Source organism: Coenobita brevimanus, chromosome 83 (assembly GCF_032717465.1).
Source record: "Coenobita brevimanus isolate Jiangsu-jjx chromosome 83, ASM3271746v2, whole genome shotgun sequence".
NCBI lineage: Eukaryota > Metazoa > Arthropoda > Malacostraca > Decapoda > Coenobitidae > Coenobita > Coenobita brevimanus.
In genome coordinates, this window is record NC_137036.1 from 8,394,881 (window position 1) to 8,411,979 (window position 17,099).

The window sequence follows — 17,099 nt, forward strand, 5'->3', positions numbered from 1 at the left end:
TCATGTATTTTGAGTCTGGAGACCATCGGGAGATTACAGGAGTTGGACATCATTCGCTTGGTGGACACACTGTCACGTCAGTTACCTGAGAAGGCACTTATGCGGTATGAGGACGAAATCTTTGCCCACAACAAACGATGCAGGTATTATCCTGACGTTAAATACTTGAAAATCTTTATTCTGGAGGAGGCGGACAAAGTGAGTGTGAGGAGGAGAACCGAGGAACAGGTAGCATCCACCAATCAAGGCATTGAGGTTGGTGCTAGAAGGAATCTAGACAAGTGTGTGATTGGCTTGGCCACCATTGGCAATGACGAACCTGCAAGTGAGAGAGACATGCATCGGCTGTGTGGGGGGCTGCATGTGCTGGTGGGATGCAAGAAATTCCGCTCCATGAGAGTGGAAGAAAGGAGAGCCGTGGTCAGATGGCTCAAATATTGTTATGTTTGCTTGAACAATACCCACTTGGCAGCTGAGTGCTGGGCCTCAGTATGGTGTGACAAAGGGGTTGCACTGGGAAACATTCGCGATGGATACATCCGACTGGCCCAGTAAGGCAAAGGCAGAAGCCCCAGTACCATGGGGAACCCAGAATGGGAGATGGAGCAAAAACGCAGAGGGAGGTTGAGATGGAGCCGAGAAATGATCGTCAACGATACACTCAGTGGGAACAGGTGCATGGAAGCAAGCAGGGAGTACACAGAGCAGAGCTGGAGAGGAGAAGTGCTACCTGTGGACAGGCCGACAAACGGGATGAGACAGGCATGGAGGGGGCACTTAAGCCCCAGGCTCAAAAGGAGTAAGGGCGGGAGTGAATGACTCACTGCCACGACAGGGACAATGTGGATGCATAGGTGGCTTCGCAAGGTGGCGTTACCAATTGTTAACGTAAAGGTGGCTAGTGAAGGACTGGATGCCATGATCCAGACGAGGGCACTTTTGGACTCTGGCAGCAACTGAACCTTCTGTATGATCCAGTTGGCAAGCAGTCTAGGGGCACCATAGAGAACCGAATGAGTAACACTAGACACTATAACCCTGGTGATGGTGCAGCAAACTGAGGAGATAGACTTAGTAGTTAGCAGTGGGCATTCCTGTAAACCGAACTGGAGGATATGGTTGCCTGGGGTGATTGTCACTCAGTGACTCCCTGCAGCACTGAAGGACTCAGTAGCCTCTGTACAGGATATGGCACGATGGAGTTATTTGGTGGGAATAGAGCCACTGACCACGTACGAAGGTGAGGTGCAACTACTGATTAGTCTTGATGCACCACAAGCAATGACGCCCTTGGAGGTCAGGGCCGGGAGTAGTGGAGAACCTTTTGCAAAAAGGACACCGCTGGGATGGACCTTTAGTGGACCTGTACGACCTCGTGCTGAGGTGGAAGACAGACCAGATGAGGTAGGATGTGCGGCCGTAGTTGACTGCAACTCCCAGGAAACACGATTGGAGGAGCAAGTGCGACGGCTTTGGGAACTGGACGCAAGTTATCTGAAGAAGGGAGATGGCCTATCCGTTGAAGACAACAGGGTGATGAAATTATGGCTGGGCACAGCAATAAGGTGACGGGACACTACCAACTCCCTACACAATTCAGACAAAATCCACCCAAGCTCCCAGACAACAGGTTAATGGCACTGAGGATATTAGAGGGCCTAAAGAAGAGGCTGCTCGGAGACCCACCCTTATGCTAACTTAAACATACTGGGCAGAACCCAACCTATAACATACCGGGTGGAACCCAACCTATAACATACCGGGCAGAACCCAATCTATAACATACCAGGCGGAACCTAACCTATAACATACCGAGCAGAACCAAACCTATAGCATACCAGGCGGAACGTATCAGCATGGACAACCCAGAGGGAAAGGAATGGGCAGAACATGACGGGCAGAACATAACCCATGGAACGGCCCAAAGGATAGTCAAGGAGGCCAGGAAGGCAGACAGACTGAGGCACACGAGAACGTATACATGAAGTGTCCTCATACCAGCTTTGCAATCCCTGCAAGAACAGAACAAAGGTAGTCCATGATCTCCTGACACAGTTGGAGAGCATGAAGAGAATGGAAGGGAGGAACAAAATGAGCTTGAGGTCACAGGTACAGCCAGGGACGGTAGTGGTACACGAAGGACCGGCAAAGAGACCGAGATACAGCGATGGCATGGGAGAGTAAAAAATGCGGAAGACTAGGGAACCCCAATGGGGGGAGCACAGCCAGACATAAGAGGGCACGATTTTAAAAAAGAAGAGTCAATAGTTAGAGGGCAAGGGCCAGAGTGGAAGATGTCAGAAAACCCGAAACCGACTAGATGGGGAACAGAAAAGCTGACACATGCTACCACTATGGGCATCGAGGTGATAGCCTTTGGCTTGGGGGAATTGATTGCCACCATGAGGTTACCACAGACCCAACTACCAACCTCCAAAGGAAATAGCTGGAGGGAGTACTGGGAGTTCATCCGTGCTTTCAAACTGCACATTGGGAGGGCCATAGTCCCAGAGGAATATGAGCTGCAGACGCTCATGCAAGCATGTGCAAGGCCTGTCAGGAACACGCTACAAAAGTGCATTTATTTGGACCCACGAGAGGGTTATAAGAAGGCGATGGCCATATTTGACGACAGATACGGAGAAAGACATCAGTACGCCCAAGAGATTGTGGAAGGAATACTTGAAGGGCCCATGATCAAAGATGAGGAAGAAGGTGGCCGTAGAAAATTCGCCAATGAATTGGGGTCATGTATTTTGAGTCTGGAGACCATCGGGAGATTACAGGAGTTGGACATCATTCGCTTGGTGGACACACTGTCACGTCAGTTACCTGAGAAGGCACTTATGCGGTATGAGGACGAAATCTTTGCCCACAACAAACGATGCAGGTATTATCCTGACGTTAAATACTTGAAAATCTTTATTCTGGAGGAGGCGGACAAAGTGAGTGTGAGGAGGAGAACCGAGGAACAGGTAGCATCCACCAATCAAGGCATTGAGGTTGGTGCTAGAAGGAATCTAGACAAGTGTGTGATTGGCTTGGCCACCATTGGCAATGACGAACCTGCAAGTGAGAGAGACATGCATCGGCTGTGTGGGGGGCTGCATGTGCTGGTGGGATGCAAGAAATTCCGCTCCATGAGAGTGGAAGAAAGGAGAGCCGTGGTCAGATGGCTCAAATATTGTTATGTTTGCTTGAACAATACCCACTTGGCAGCTGAGTGCTGGGCCTCAGTATGGTGTGACAAAAGGGTTGCACTGGGAAACATTCGCGATGGATACATCCGACTGGCCCAGTAAGGCAAAGGCAGAAGCCCCAGTACCATGGGGAACCCAGAATGGGAGATGGAGCAAAAACGCAGAGGGAGGTTGAGATGGAGCCGAGAAATGATCGTCAACGATACACTCAGTGGGAACAGGTGCATGGAAGCAAGCAGGGAGTACACAGAGCAGAGCTGGAGAGGAGAAGTGCTACCTGTGGACAGGCCGACAAACGGGATGAGACAGGCATGGAGGGGGCACTTAAGCCCCAGGCTCAAAAGGAGTAAGGGCGGGAGTGAATGACTCACTGCCACGACAGGGACAATGTGGATGCATAGGTGGCTTCGCAAGGTGGCGTTACCAATTGTTAACGTAAAGGTGGCTAGTGAAGGACTGGATGCCATGATCCAGACGAGGGCACTTTTGGACTCTGGCAGCAACTGAACCTTCTGTATGATCCAGTTGGCAAGCAGTCTAGGGGCACCATAGAGAACCGAATGAGTAACACTAGACACTATAACCCTGGTGATGGTGCAGCAAACTGAGGAGATAGACTTAGTAGTTAGCAGTGGGCATTCCTGTAAACCGAACTGGAGGATATGGTTGCCTGGGGTGATTGTCACTCAGTGACTCCCTGCAGCACTGAAGGACTCAGTAGCCTCTGTACAGGATATGGCACGATGGAGTTATTTGGTGGGAATAGAGCCACTGACCACGTACGAAGGTGAGGTGCAACTACTGATTAGTCTTGATGCACCACAAGCAATGACGCCCTTGGAGGTCAGGGCCGGGAGTAGTGGAGAACCTTTTGCAAAAAGGACACCGCTGGGATGGACCTTTAGTGGACCTGTACGACCTCGTGCTGAGGTGGAAGACAGACCAGATGAGGTAGGATGTGTGGCCGTAGTTGACTGCAACTCCCAGGAAACACGATTGGAGGAGCAAGTGCGACGGCTTTGGGAACTGGACGCAAGTTATCTGAAGAAGGGAGATGGCCTATCCGTTGAAGACAACAGGGTGATGAAATTATGGCTGGGCACAGCAATAAGGTGACGGGACACTACCAACTCCCTACACAATTCAGACAAAATCCACCCAAGCTCCCAGACAACAGGTTAATGGCACTGAGGATATTAGAGGGCCTAAAGAAGAGGCTGCTCGGAGACCCACCCTTATGCTGGCACTATGCAGAAGAGATGCAGCTGCTGCTAGATGAAGGTTATGCCGAATCAGTTCCCGATAATAAGCTTCACACAAGGCCTTACATGACCTAGTATCTGCCACACAATCCAGTGTTGAACCCAAACAAGCCCAGAAAGGTGTGCATCATATTTGACTGTGCAGCAGAATGTGGGTCGGTGTCTTCAAATAGCCAAGTATTGCAAGGGCCCAACCTAAATAACAAACTGCTGGGGGTACTCCGGTTTTGCCAAGGATCAGTGGCCCTCATGGCGGACATAGAGGTCAAGGTAGCTCCGGAACACAGGACGCCCTATGATTTCTTTGTTGGCCGGAAGGGGACGTACAGCGAACTCCCCAGGCATACCAGATGTCAGTACACCTTTTTGGTGGAGTCTGGAGCCTGTCACGTGCCTCGTATTCCTTAAAGCGAACCTTCCTAGATAACAGAGATGTATGTTCTGATGATGTGGTGGATGCCCAGCAGAATTTATATGTGGACGACCTGCTTATTTCAATGCAGTCAGCTGAAGAAGGAATAAGAATGGCAGAACAACTGCAGCACGTTATCTCGCTGGGAGGCTTCAGACAGTAAGGAAGCATTTGAGTCCATTCCCAAATCAGAGAGGCATAAGGGAGCAAAGGAGATCGATCTAGAATGGAAGCCTCTTCCTGTGGAACGAGCACTTGGAGAAAGGTGGGACCTAGAGAAGGACCAGCAAGCGCTTTGAACAAGAAGGGTCAACTACAAGGAGGGGTCTCTTGCACGTAATCAGCTCCGCGTATGATCCATTTGGATTCCTTGTGCCATTCCTCATTCGTGTCAAGGTCATCTTCCAAGAGGAATGCAGGAGGAAGAAAGGGTGGGATGAGGCTATATCTGACAGCATTGAGGTACGGTGATGACGGTGGCTGATGGAATTAACTCACCTCACAGATTTCAGGATCCCATGGTGCTCTGACCTGAGAGGAGCAAAGAGAATGTCATTTCAATTACATCACTTCTGTGATGCTTTGCAATGCCGACAGGGTATGTGTGGTGAAGGCGCCATTCACGCATACTGGAGTGGACTGCTTTGGACCATTCACTGCGAAGCAGGGTAGGAAACAGGTGAAATGGTGGGGTTTTCTGTTTACTTGTCTGAACTAGAGAGCCATACACCTGGAGATTCTTGATGGACTGGACGCTGATTCTTTCCTCAGTGCAATAATGCGCTTTTTGGCAAGGAGGGGTATACCAGAGCACATTTGTTACGACAATGGAACAAACATGAATAGAGCAGATATGGAACTCTGGGCTGCAGCCCTCAGCTGGGAAAAGGATGACACGGTCCACAACACCTTGTTAAGGAAAGGAATTGAGTTGGAGTTCAACCCCACACATGCATCGCACATGGGCGTTGTCTGTAAGCGACAGATCTGGACAGTCAGAAAGGTCTTGCAAGTGATAATAGGTGCACAAGTCGTGGACAATGAGCGACTCCACACGCTCTTCTGTGAAGTGGAGGAGATAGCCAATGGGTGGCACATCAACCTGATCTCCAACAATGTCAGCGCTTACCCCACTGCATATTCTGCGCCCTAAGACTGCTCGTTAGGAGGTAAAGCCAAAGAGCCTATAGGGTACATCTACCAGACCAGTTCTGGAAGCGATGGTTGAAGGTGTACCTACCACCCTTATGACAACGCCAGAAGCAGTTCAAGCGGCTGCGTAATTTTCAAGTGGGGGACCTGGTATTGGTGATGGATTGGAATGTACCCTGTAATCACTGGGTTCTGGGAAGGCTGGTTGAGGCAAATCCCGGTGATGATGATGTGGTGAGACACGTGAAGGTCAGGACATCCTCATGCAAAACCCTGACCCGCCCTGCAAACAAACTATGTCTGCTGGAAGGGAGCGGCGGTTGAAAGGGTATGGTTTTGGTCGTAACCGACCAACGGGGGGAGTCTTACCGCATCTGACGTGGTAAAGAGAGAGAGAGAGTGTAGGAGAGAGAAGAGGAGAAGGATGCTGACGCATTGTTTGTGTATACAGTATGGCCGCCTAAGCATAACATCCATTAGCTTGAAGATAAGAGTGAACACCACGCCCTGAAATAGAAGCTATGGGAGAATGTGGGTCAGTGTGTGGGTAGCCGGAATGAGTGCAGGACAAGGCGGCAGTGATCCTGTGGATTATTTAGACCGATACCCTGAGGGGTGGAGTTCACGCGCGATGTGCAACTCCACAACCATCCTGTGAAGGTGCTATTCCAGTGAGGATATTACGCTCGTGAGGGACTAGTGTTGCTACCTCACACCCCCTACCCACACACTAATACTGTACGACAGAAAATGGACCTGCCACAAGTGAGTTGCCCTTGCTTACCTTTAGAATACTTATAATCTGCACGTGGTTGATGTCACGACATAACCCGATTGTAAACGTAGGAAAATGAGGATGAGAATTTAAAGTGATATATGTATACAAAGTAAACTGAGGTATAACATAGCATATTGAGGACAAATTGTAATTCTATGTATAACCAAGTGTTTATAACAATGATGAGTGACGCCATTATAGCATACTGAGAGAGAAAAACTGCAATTCCAGGTATGACCGAATAAATAGCCGAGTCCAGCTGGGCTGGTTTCATTACCCCATTTCCCCCTCCAGGGGTGCAGGCGGCAGTAGGGCCGGCCAGTTATATCGATGTCGTCATATGAAGGCGTCCCTCTCCATCACCAGTAAGGAGGTTAATGAAGGCTATATCCAATCCCCTTTCACTCCGAAAAACCTCTCCTGCGACAAGTAAAAAATAGTCTGAAGGTAGCAAAAATAGTTGTCAAAGTGAAGAGGTTAATCTGTACAAGTCAAATATCTATTATGTATGATTTTATAATTGTATAGTTGATGGTTAGCCAGCTCGTGGTGGCGTGTTTATACGGGCAGGGAAATGTTGCCACCAGGAGATTGCCTGTCTTTTCCAGGCACGGATTTGTGTGTGTGGAGGGGGAAGGGGCAGACCTACCCTCCCCTCCCCCAATTTTCGACAGACCAATGATTACTTGTACAGAGGAACAATGTTATTTACCGAAGTATATGCAGTAAACCTCTTACATAAATGTAACAATAAAATCAGTGAACAAAAATTTGCTAACAAATTTTGAGGAATTAGGTAATGAGTCGTCATGAATTCAAACTTGTGGCACTTCCAGCAGAGTCGATCTGTTTGTATCTGATAAAGAATCCTAACACTTTTTTGTTCAGTAAACGGCCAAGTGTATGCAGATCCAAGGAGACTCATTCGGACTTCATAACGAAAGTATATCGAATGTCGTGCAACCACGACAATATTCAGCTTGTAGGAATAGTCCAGATCCCTCAGATGGAAACAGTGCGATAATAGAAATCCTCCTCCCCCTCTCCCTCCTCCCCAACCCCCCTGTTTTTTTTCAAAGGTGCTGGATCCGACCCTGTTTTCATCTCAAAGTGCGACATAAAACACAGGAAGTAAAAATATAGTTTAGGTTATGCCTATCGACTGCAAGAGGATCTATAAGGCAGACATTAAATTTTTACCAAATGCCAGTCTTGCTCGAGAAAACAACCAGGAATGGCATGTAACTGGGTCCACAGTTTTACTGCTGGCCGAACAGGTACAGGAGCAAACAACAACAACAACAATTATAATAAGAAGAGCAGTTGTAGCAGTAGTAGTAGCAGGAGTAAGTAGCAGTAGTGGTAACAAGCCTTCATCTTTTCTATCTTTAATGATCTAGAGCAGCTTGTACAGCACCCTACCCATATACCTGACCGCCTTGGAGAGAGCTCCAACGTACTGTCTTGACCTCTTCCTTATAACTAATCCTTCTGCTTACACTGTTGATCTTTTCTCTCCATTGGGCTCCTCCGATCATAACCTTGTTACTTTAACCTGTCCTATTGCTTCGGTATGGCTTGTGAACCCTCCAAAGAAACGTCGTCTGTGGCACTTTGGAGCTGCAGATTGGGAGGCCCTCAGGCAGTACTTCTTTGATTTTCCTTGGAATGATTATTGCTTCCATGGCCGGGAGCCATCTGAGTGTGCCTTGCGCTTTACGGAGGTTATTCTCTCGGGCATGGAGGCATATATTCCATTCTCATATGCTTTGACTAATGCAAGAAAGCCTTGGTTTAATCAGGCTTGTTCTAATGCTGTCCGCAACAAGGAGAGGGCCTATAAAAGGTACCAGAGCCAACCCACCCCTGAATCACATCTTTTTTTATGTTTCTGCCCAGAATCGTGCTAAGTCTGTTCTTCACTATGCAAAAAATAATTTCATCCGTTCTAAGTGCTCTCAACTCTCCGACTCGAATTCTTCCTGCTCCTTCTGGTACCTTGCCAAAAACCTTTCTAACAACTTTACCTCATCATCCTCCCCTCCTTTTTTCTACTCTGATGGCTCTGAAGCTATTTCTTCTACTGATAAAGCAGATCTGTTTGCTCAGACTTGCTCCTCCAATTCCACTTTAGACGATTTCGGTGCTGTTCCTCCTTCACTTTCCCCCTCTGACTTCCTCATGGCTGACATTAAAATTTCTTCAGCTGATGTATTTTTTGCCATTACTGGCCTCAATACTAACAAGGCATATGGACCTGATGGGGTCCCTCCTGTTGTTCTCAAGAACTGTGCTTCTGTGCTTACACCCTGCATAGGTAAACTCTTTCACTTTTGTCTTTCTACTTGTACCATTCCTTCTTGCTGGAAGTTTGCTCTCATTCAGCCAGTCTCAAAGAAGGGTGACCGTTCCCAACTCTCTAACTATCTTCCAATTGCTTTAACATCCTGTATCTCAAAAGTTTTCGAATCCATTCTTAACAGAAAAAATTTAAAGCATCTTTCCTATTAGAACATTCTTTCTGATAGTCAGTATAGGTTCCGTCAGAGACGCTCCACTGGCGATCTTCTTACCTACCTTTCAGATTCCTGGTCATCCTCCTTTCGGGACTTTGGCGAAAGCTTTGCCATTGCACTTGACATCTCAAAGGCTTTCGATCGAGTCTGGCATAAATCTTTAATTTCCATACTGCCCTCTTACGGTTTCTATCCTTCTATCTGTGCCTTCATCTATAGCTTCCTTTCCGGTCGTTCTATAGCTGCTGTTGTAGACGGCCATCGTTCTTCTACTAGATCTATTAACAGTGGTGTTCCTTAGGGCTCTGTCCTATCACCAACACTCTTCCTTTTATTCATCAATGATCTTCTAAGCTGTACTTCTAGCTCTATCCACTTGTACGCTGATGATTCCACCCTTCACCTTTCCATTCGGTTCCCGCAACGTCCATCTCAGCAGTTATTTCAACAAACAAGGGATGAGGCTATGGCACACCTAATATCTGACTTGGCTCACATCTCTGACTGGGGTAAAAGTAATCTTGTTGTTTTTAATGCATTAAAGACTCAGTTTTTACACCTATCAACCTGTCAAAAACTTTCACAGGAATACCACTAATGTTTAATAATATCCAGCTGAATCCTGCATCATCCTTGAACATGCTTGAGGTTTCATTCACATGGGACTTATCTTAGAAAGATCATATTGCATCTCTTGTAAAATCTGCTTCCAGGAGATTGGGTGTACTAAGCCGACTCCGTCCCTTCTTCACTCCTGCACAATTGTTGACTTTATAAAGGGGTTTTATTCGCCCCTATTTAAAGTACAACTCTCATGTGTGGGGAGGCTCCCCACATACAGCTCTTCTCAATAGGGTGGAGTCAAAGGCTATTCATCTCATCAACTCTCCTCCTCTTACTGGCTCCCTTGAACCTTTGTTTCTTCGCCGCGCTGTTGCCTCTTTATCTCTTTTCTATCACTACATCAATGGTCATTGCTCCTCTGAATTGTCTGCTTGCATCCCTCCACCTCTATGATGGGCGCATAGCACCCGTCTGGTAACAAACTCTCATCCCTTTGCTGTCCAACTCTCTAATGCAAGAGTTAGCCGTTACTCTCAGTCCTTCATTCATGCAACAGGTCAACTCTGGAACTGTCTCCCTCTGTCTGTATTTTCTATTGCCTATGATCTCCCATCTTTCAAACGCAGTGTGTCCAGGCATCTCGAAATGAATGGATCTTGAATTTGGGTCTTTTTTGTATTGTTTTTGTTTCTTTCTTGGAAGGAACGTTAATGCGGGCTTAGCCTTTGGTTCCTTCTTCCTAGGATAAAAAATAAAGTAATAGTAGTCGTGGAAACTATTTTCACCCAGAGGGAGATATCCTGTGTGTTGCGGTATTTGTGCACCATCTTTTAAAATAGTTGTCCCTGTTAAAGGCAGAGGACAGTTCCAGAGGTTGTTATTGCTAGTTAAAGTGGTTTATTAACCCAGAGATTTGCTTTAGGTTCTGGTTAGAAATCCTTATCATTAACCCCTTAACCTTGGGGCATCACTATTGTGATGCTCGGGCGCAATGGATCATACCGCGGGGCGTCACTTTTGTGATTCTGTGTTATTTTGAATTCTCCTGGGCTTACAAGTGGTGGCTTGTATCATCTATCAGTACTGCCAATGTCCAATACTAGTCATCACTCCAAATCTCATCTGTACTCCCATCCATTGTTGACAATTTAACCATTTTTCCCTGTTCCTGACTCCCCTCCCTACCTCCCCTCCATTACCCTGTCCTCTCGCTTGCCTGGCCATGCTGTGCTAAAGCAAATTTCCCCCAGAATTATCCACTGATTTCATCCATTGAAATAAGCCCTATTCCCTATTCTTATACAAAATAATATATATCAAAAAGAAATAAGGTAAGTGATAGTGCTATACACCTTGATTTGGCTAATTATCACCTGACAACACCTCACGTGCACTCGTTCGCTAATTTCCCACGGAAATTTTCCCTTTGAAATATGCCGTATAATCTATTCTCGTAATAAAAATATATATTAAAAAGGAAGGGAGAAGCCTAAGTGACATTTACATTCACCTGGAACTACTTATTTTTTTCTGTATTTTCGAGATTTCATACCAATCATTATTTAGCATGTACTGCTACTGTCCACCAATAGTCAGCACTCCTAATCTCATCTGTACTCCCATCCATTGTTGACAATTTAGCCATTTTCCCCCGTTCTTGACTCCCCTCCCTACCTCCCCTTCAGTACCCTCTCACCCCTCCCTACCTCACCTCCTTTACCCTTTCCTATTGCCTGCCCGGCCGCGCTGTGCTAAAGCAAATCTCCCCCGGAATTTTCCACTGATTTCATCCATTGAAATAAGCCCTATGCCCCATACTTATACAAAATAATATATACAAAAAAGAAATAAGGTAAACAATAGTGCTATACACCTGGAACTGGCTAATTTTCACCTGACAACACCTCACATGCACTCGTTTGCTAAGTTCCCACGGTAATTTCCCCTTTGAAATATGCCTTGTAATCTATTTTCGTAATAAAAATATATATAAGAAAGGAAGGGAGAAGCCTAAGTGACATTTACATTCACCTGGAACTACCTATTTCTTTATGTATTGCCTAGATTTCCTACCAATAATTTCTTAGCATGTAAGTTAGCAGCTGTCAGCCTCATTGTCACTGTCAACCCTTGCCCTCTCAGAAAGGCCATGCCATTAAGTTCCTTGTCCTCCTCTGTTGGTCAAACCATGTTGCACTCGCGCCTAGCCATTTCCACCGCTTCTGCGCCCATTGCAAAGGGCCCCGTGACTTCTACCCCCGAAAAACTCGTGGGGAAAGCATGAAAGGACTAAGTGACTGCAGTGGAACGTGAACTTGCCGAATTACCAATGATAATGATGGATAGTGACTATGATCCTTTGGGTGATTCGTGTGATGAGCCAGGTGAGGAAATCATGCCAGAAACTCCTAGTACGAGTGCTTCAGTGTCCCAAGTTATCCCAAGCTCCAAAGGAAAGGAGCCCTTAGTGCAGCAAGGGAAGGAATTTGGGAAGTGAGTGAAAAGGCGGTGGGTTAGCCCAGGAACAATGGCCCCGCATGACCCAGCCCGCCATGAGTCCTGAGGTGAATCACCTCCCCACTCCCCTAGCCCCACTTCACTCATTTCTTCCTCTTCTTCAGTTGAATTTTCTCTGGAGTTTTTGTCGTCTGAGTCGCCACCAGCATTTACAGTGAAGGCATGCCGTAGAGGAAGAGGTAAATCCCTGACCTGTAAAAGTAGAGTTGCTAGTAGAGTAAGGGCTGCTAGTGCTGTATGGCAATCAAGGATCAGTGTGAGTGACCTTGAACAAGCTAAATATACCTCACAGCCACCCTCCACCCTCACCCACCCTACACCGCCATGGCAGGGAATCTTGGACGCCTTCGCGTGGACGGAGGGGTCCGATTTTGTCCCAGAACATATTGATTTCAACAAGAGTTCCTCAGGGATACAGCCTGCCTTCACGCTTGACGAGGATGCTGAGTGTGTTGACTTCCTTTTGGCCTTCCTTGATGACGAAGTCATGCAGCACATATGTGATGAGATCAACAAGTATGAATTACAATGTGCTGCAAGTGGTACAGGTGCAGCGAAGATGCAACAGTGGACCATGCTGGGAGTGCAGGAGCTGTATGTGTTCTTCTCCCTCATGCTTCTCATGCCACACTCAAAGAAGCATGAGTTGGAAGAATACTGGTCCATGGACCCCTTACTACCCTCACCCACCTTCAATAAGTACATGGCCAGAGATCACTTCTGGAACATCATGGGAAACCTGCAGTTTGCCAACAACGATGTACCTTCCCAAACCAACCCACTCTGGAAGATCCGGGAGATTCTGAGCAGAATGAAGGATAAGTTTATGACATTCTTCCACCCCTTTCAGAAGGTTGTCATTGGCGAATCCTTGGTTTTGTTCAGAGGACGTCTTAGGTTTGTGCAGTACATTCCAAGCAAACACCATCGCTTTGGAATCAAGTTCTTTGTACTGTGCGACTGTAAGATGGGGTACATCCTTGACTTCGTCATTTATTCAGCCAGCACTATCGATCTTGATAAAACACCCCCCCCTTGGGTTCTCAGGCTGTGTAGTGAAAGTGCTCCTTGAAAGGTATTTTGGTGGGAATCATGTGCTGTATACTGACAACTATTATACAGCACCAAAACTTGCTAAATACCTTTCAGAGCACGGCATCAGCTCCTGTGGCACTGTCAAGAGTAATCGTGCCCAGTTCCCTAAATTCCCAGAGGCAGAACCTCGCAGTGAGGAGACGTGCACCTACACAAGTCTGAGAAGATGCTGGCAATACGGTGGCATGACAAGAGGGTCGTGCACATGCTCGCCACCGTACACAAGGGGGAACTGAAAGACAGTGGGAAGGTCGACCGTAGGACAGGCGAACCTGCGAGGAAACCTGATGCTGTCATAAACTACAATATCAACATGCGGCTGGTGGACAAGTCCGACATGATGATTGGAGAGATCGACTGCCTCAAGAAGAATAATAGGTGGTACAGGAAAGTTTTTCTGCATCTCATAGACATGACGATGCTGAACGCCTTCATCCTGTACAAGATGAAGGTAAAGCCACCCAAGTCCTTCTCCCTGAGGTTGTTCGCCAGGACTTGTGTTCAGCAGCTGCTTGAGAGATATAGTAAGGTGACAGCAGCAGCTCCAAGGCGCCATGCAGTAAGACTTCCTGACAGACTTGAGCAGAGGGCGTACATGGATCTGCACAGACTTGTGCAAATGCCTGCCACAACCAAGAGGAAGGCTGTGATCTGCAGGTGCCAGGTGTGCGCACATACCATCCGACACACACCTGAGCACAAACGCACCTCTTGGCAGTGCGCTGAGTGCCAGGTTCCCCTCTGCATTACCTGCTTCTTTGATTACCACAGCCAGAAGGAGTTCTAAAAGTGCAAGTGGAAAATGAAAATAATGTGTAAATAATGGGTAAATAGCAAGTGAAAGCAATGGATGTACATATGAGTGAACAGTGTAATATAGTTTTATGATACTGCAAGTGACAGTGAATAACATAGTGTAAGTAAAGTAGAAGTGTAAATATTGAAAATACAATAGAAAATGTAAATAGAAATGTAAATAATTAGTAATATAAGAATATGAGTACAAATACTTGAGGTTATAAAAGTGAAAGTGAATCCGTGGCTCTCTACGTATTTTCTATTTATCTATATACCTAGGCTGCTTCCCCTAAGGAAAGGGAGGTAGCCGAGACAGGACGACACACTTGCCATTTACTCATCCATTTAAACACATTCATTCGCATCTTAGCCCCAAAGGGGAGAACGGACAATTCCTCACCGCACCACACCACACCAGGGTCAACTGCGCAATGCAATCAGTGACATCCGCAGCAGGGCCCGACAGCAGAACTGGTTTACCCCTGCCACATCATAACAGACCCATCCCCTTACCCGCACCTGACCTGACTAGCTAATCAGACCAAATACGGGAGAATATCCCCTCAGGGCTGCGTCATCACTTATTCATTCACAATTTCTCTCCATTTATTTCTGTCACGCACAGCCACTCTTCCTTGCTCAACAGACATCCCTCTCGCATCCAGGGCTCTCTTCACTCTGTCCATCCATCCTATTCGTGGTCTCATTATCCATTCTCTCCATATGCCCAAACCATCGCAACACCCTCTGCTCAACTCTACCAGCCATCTCCCGGACAACTCCAGTTCTCCTTCGCACTTCATCATTTTGCACTCGATCCATACGCGTCACTCGACACATACTCCTCAGACACCTCATCTCCATTACATTCAAGCTTTTCCTCTCTGTTACACCCATATTCCATGTTTCAGCCCCATATAATGCAGTCGGTACCACAACACCCTCATACAGCCTTCTCTTTACATCCATTCTAAGCGAACGACATCTAAACACTTTTTTCATTCCTCCCAGCACCTTTCCTACTTCATTTATTCTAAACTTCACTTCTGCATCTATTCTTCCATCCACAGCAACATGTGACCCGAGATATTTAAAACACTCTACCTCCTCAAGCAACTCGCCATTCAAAACTATATTCATCCCCTTACCATCTACCAACCTCGTACACTTCATCACTTTACTCTTATTCTCCTTTACTTTCAATTTCCTCCTTTCACACACCCTTCCAAACTCCTCTACCAACTGTCTCAATCTCTCCTCTGAATCAGCCACCAGTGCAGTATCATCTGCAAACAGCAGCTGCTTCAGATTCCACTCTCCACCATCAACATTCACCAGACTCAGACCTCCACCTAAAACTCTTGCATTCACCTCCCTTACAACACCATCCATGTAAATATTAAACAACCAAGGCGACATCACACATCCCTGTCGCAACCCCACTCTCACGGGAAACCAATCACTCACAGCATTTCCCACTCTTACACATGCTCTACTATTTACATAAAAACTTTTCACTCCTTTTAGTAACCTACCATCAAGTCCATACAAACTTAAAACAGTCCACAAAGCCTCCCTATCAATTCTATCATATGCTTTCTCTAAATCCATAAATGCCCAAAACACATCCTTACCTTTCGCTAAATACTTTTCACATACTTGTCTCACAGCAAACACCTGATCCACGCATCCCCTCCCTCTCCTAAAGCCACACTGCTCCTCACCAATCACTCCCTTTGTACCCTCTCTAACTCTCATAATTAACACTTTCCTTACCTACAACACTCAACAGACTTATTCCCCTAAAGCTAGTACATTCATACTTATCACCCTTGCCTTTATACAACGGGACCACACAAGCACTTGCCCAGTCAACTGGCACCATACCTTTCACAAAGCACACATTCAACAATCTTACTAACCAGTCAACAATAGTCACTCCACCACGCTTCAGGCATTACACAGCACACCCATCCATACCTACAGTTTTCCCTGTTTTCATCTCCTTTACTGCCTTCTCCACTTCCTCCTTCGTGATCAAAGAATCATTCAACTCTCCCAACACATTTATTGCTTGCACCCTTCTATCTGCCACAATCTCAGCCACCCTTTCCTCCTCTACATTTAACAATCTTTCAAAATACTCTGCCCATCTCTTCCTTACTGCATCCATCTCAATTAACATCCTTCCATCCTCTGCTTTTACTCGCTCTTCCCTCCCAGACTCTCCCTTTCGCACCCTTTTCACCTCCTTCCAAAACATTTTCTTATTCTGTTGAAAATTCTCTGTCAGCCGCCTACCCCACCTCTCATCTGCTGCAACTTTAGCATCACGCACAGCTCTTCTCGCCCTATTCCTCTTTTCCTTATACCTTTCATATGACATCTCATCCTGACTCTGCAGCCACACTTCATATGCATGTCTCTTCTCAGCCACAGCCATACTTACTTCCTCACACCACCATTCACTTCCTTTTCTTACAACACCACCCACACGTCTCACACCACACACCTCTTCTGCATGTACCACCACAGCACTCTTAAACAACTGCCATTCCTCCTCCACACCGCCATTTTCCCTATCTTTCACTGCGTTCCACTCATCTTTCAATTTCTCCTGATACGCTATCTTTTTCTCTCTTTTATCCAACTCACTTTCAAAACCTCCCTGCCACACCTAACCCTCCTAGCTCTCACCCATCTCTTGCCTACTCTTAACTTTCCCTCCACCAGGTAGTGGTCAGACATACCTCCACCCTCCCCTCTCAGAACTCTCACATCCAGCAATCTTCCTATTACATTCCT

At 46.6% G+C, this 17,099-nt stretch overlaps 1 protein-coding gene across 1 annotated transcript; it reads left to right on the forward strand.

Moving 5' to 3' along the window:
- The first annotated feature begins 2,354 nt into the window (after window positions 1–2,354).
- LOC145409904 (uncharacterized) lies at window positions 2,355–3,302 on the forward strand. The gene has a single exon (XM_080280170.1). It carries the CDS (start codon window positions 2,355–2,357, stop codon window positions 3,300–3,302), a length of 948 nt encoding a protein of 315 aa, XP_080136296.1.
- Window positions 3,303–17,099: the final 13,797 nt, after the last annotated feature.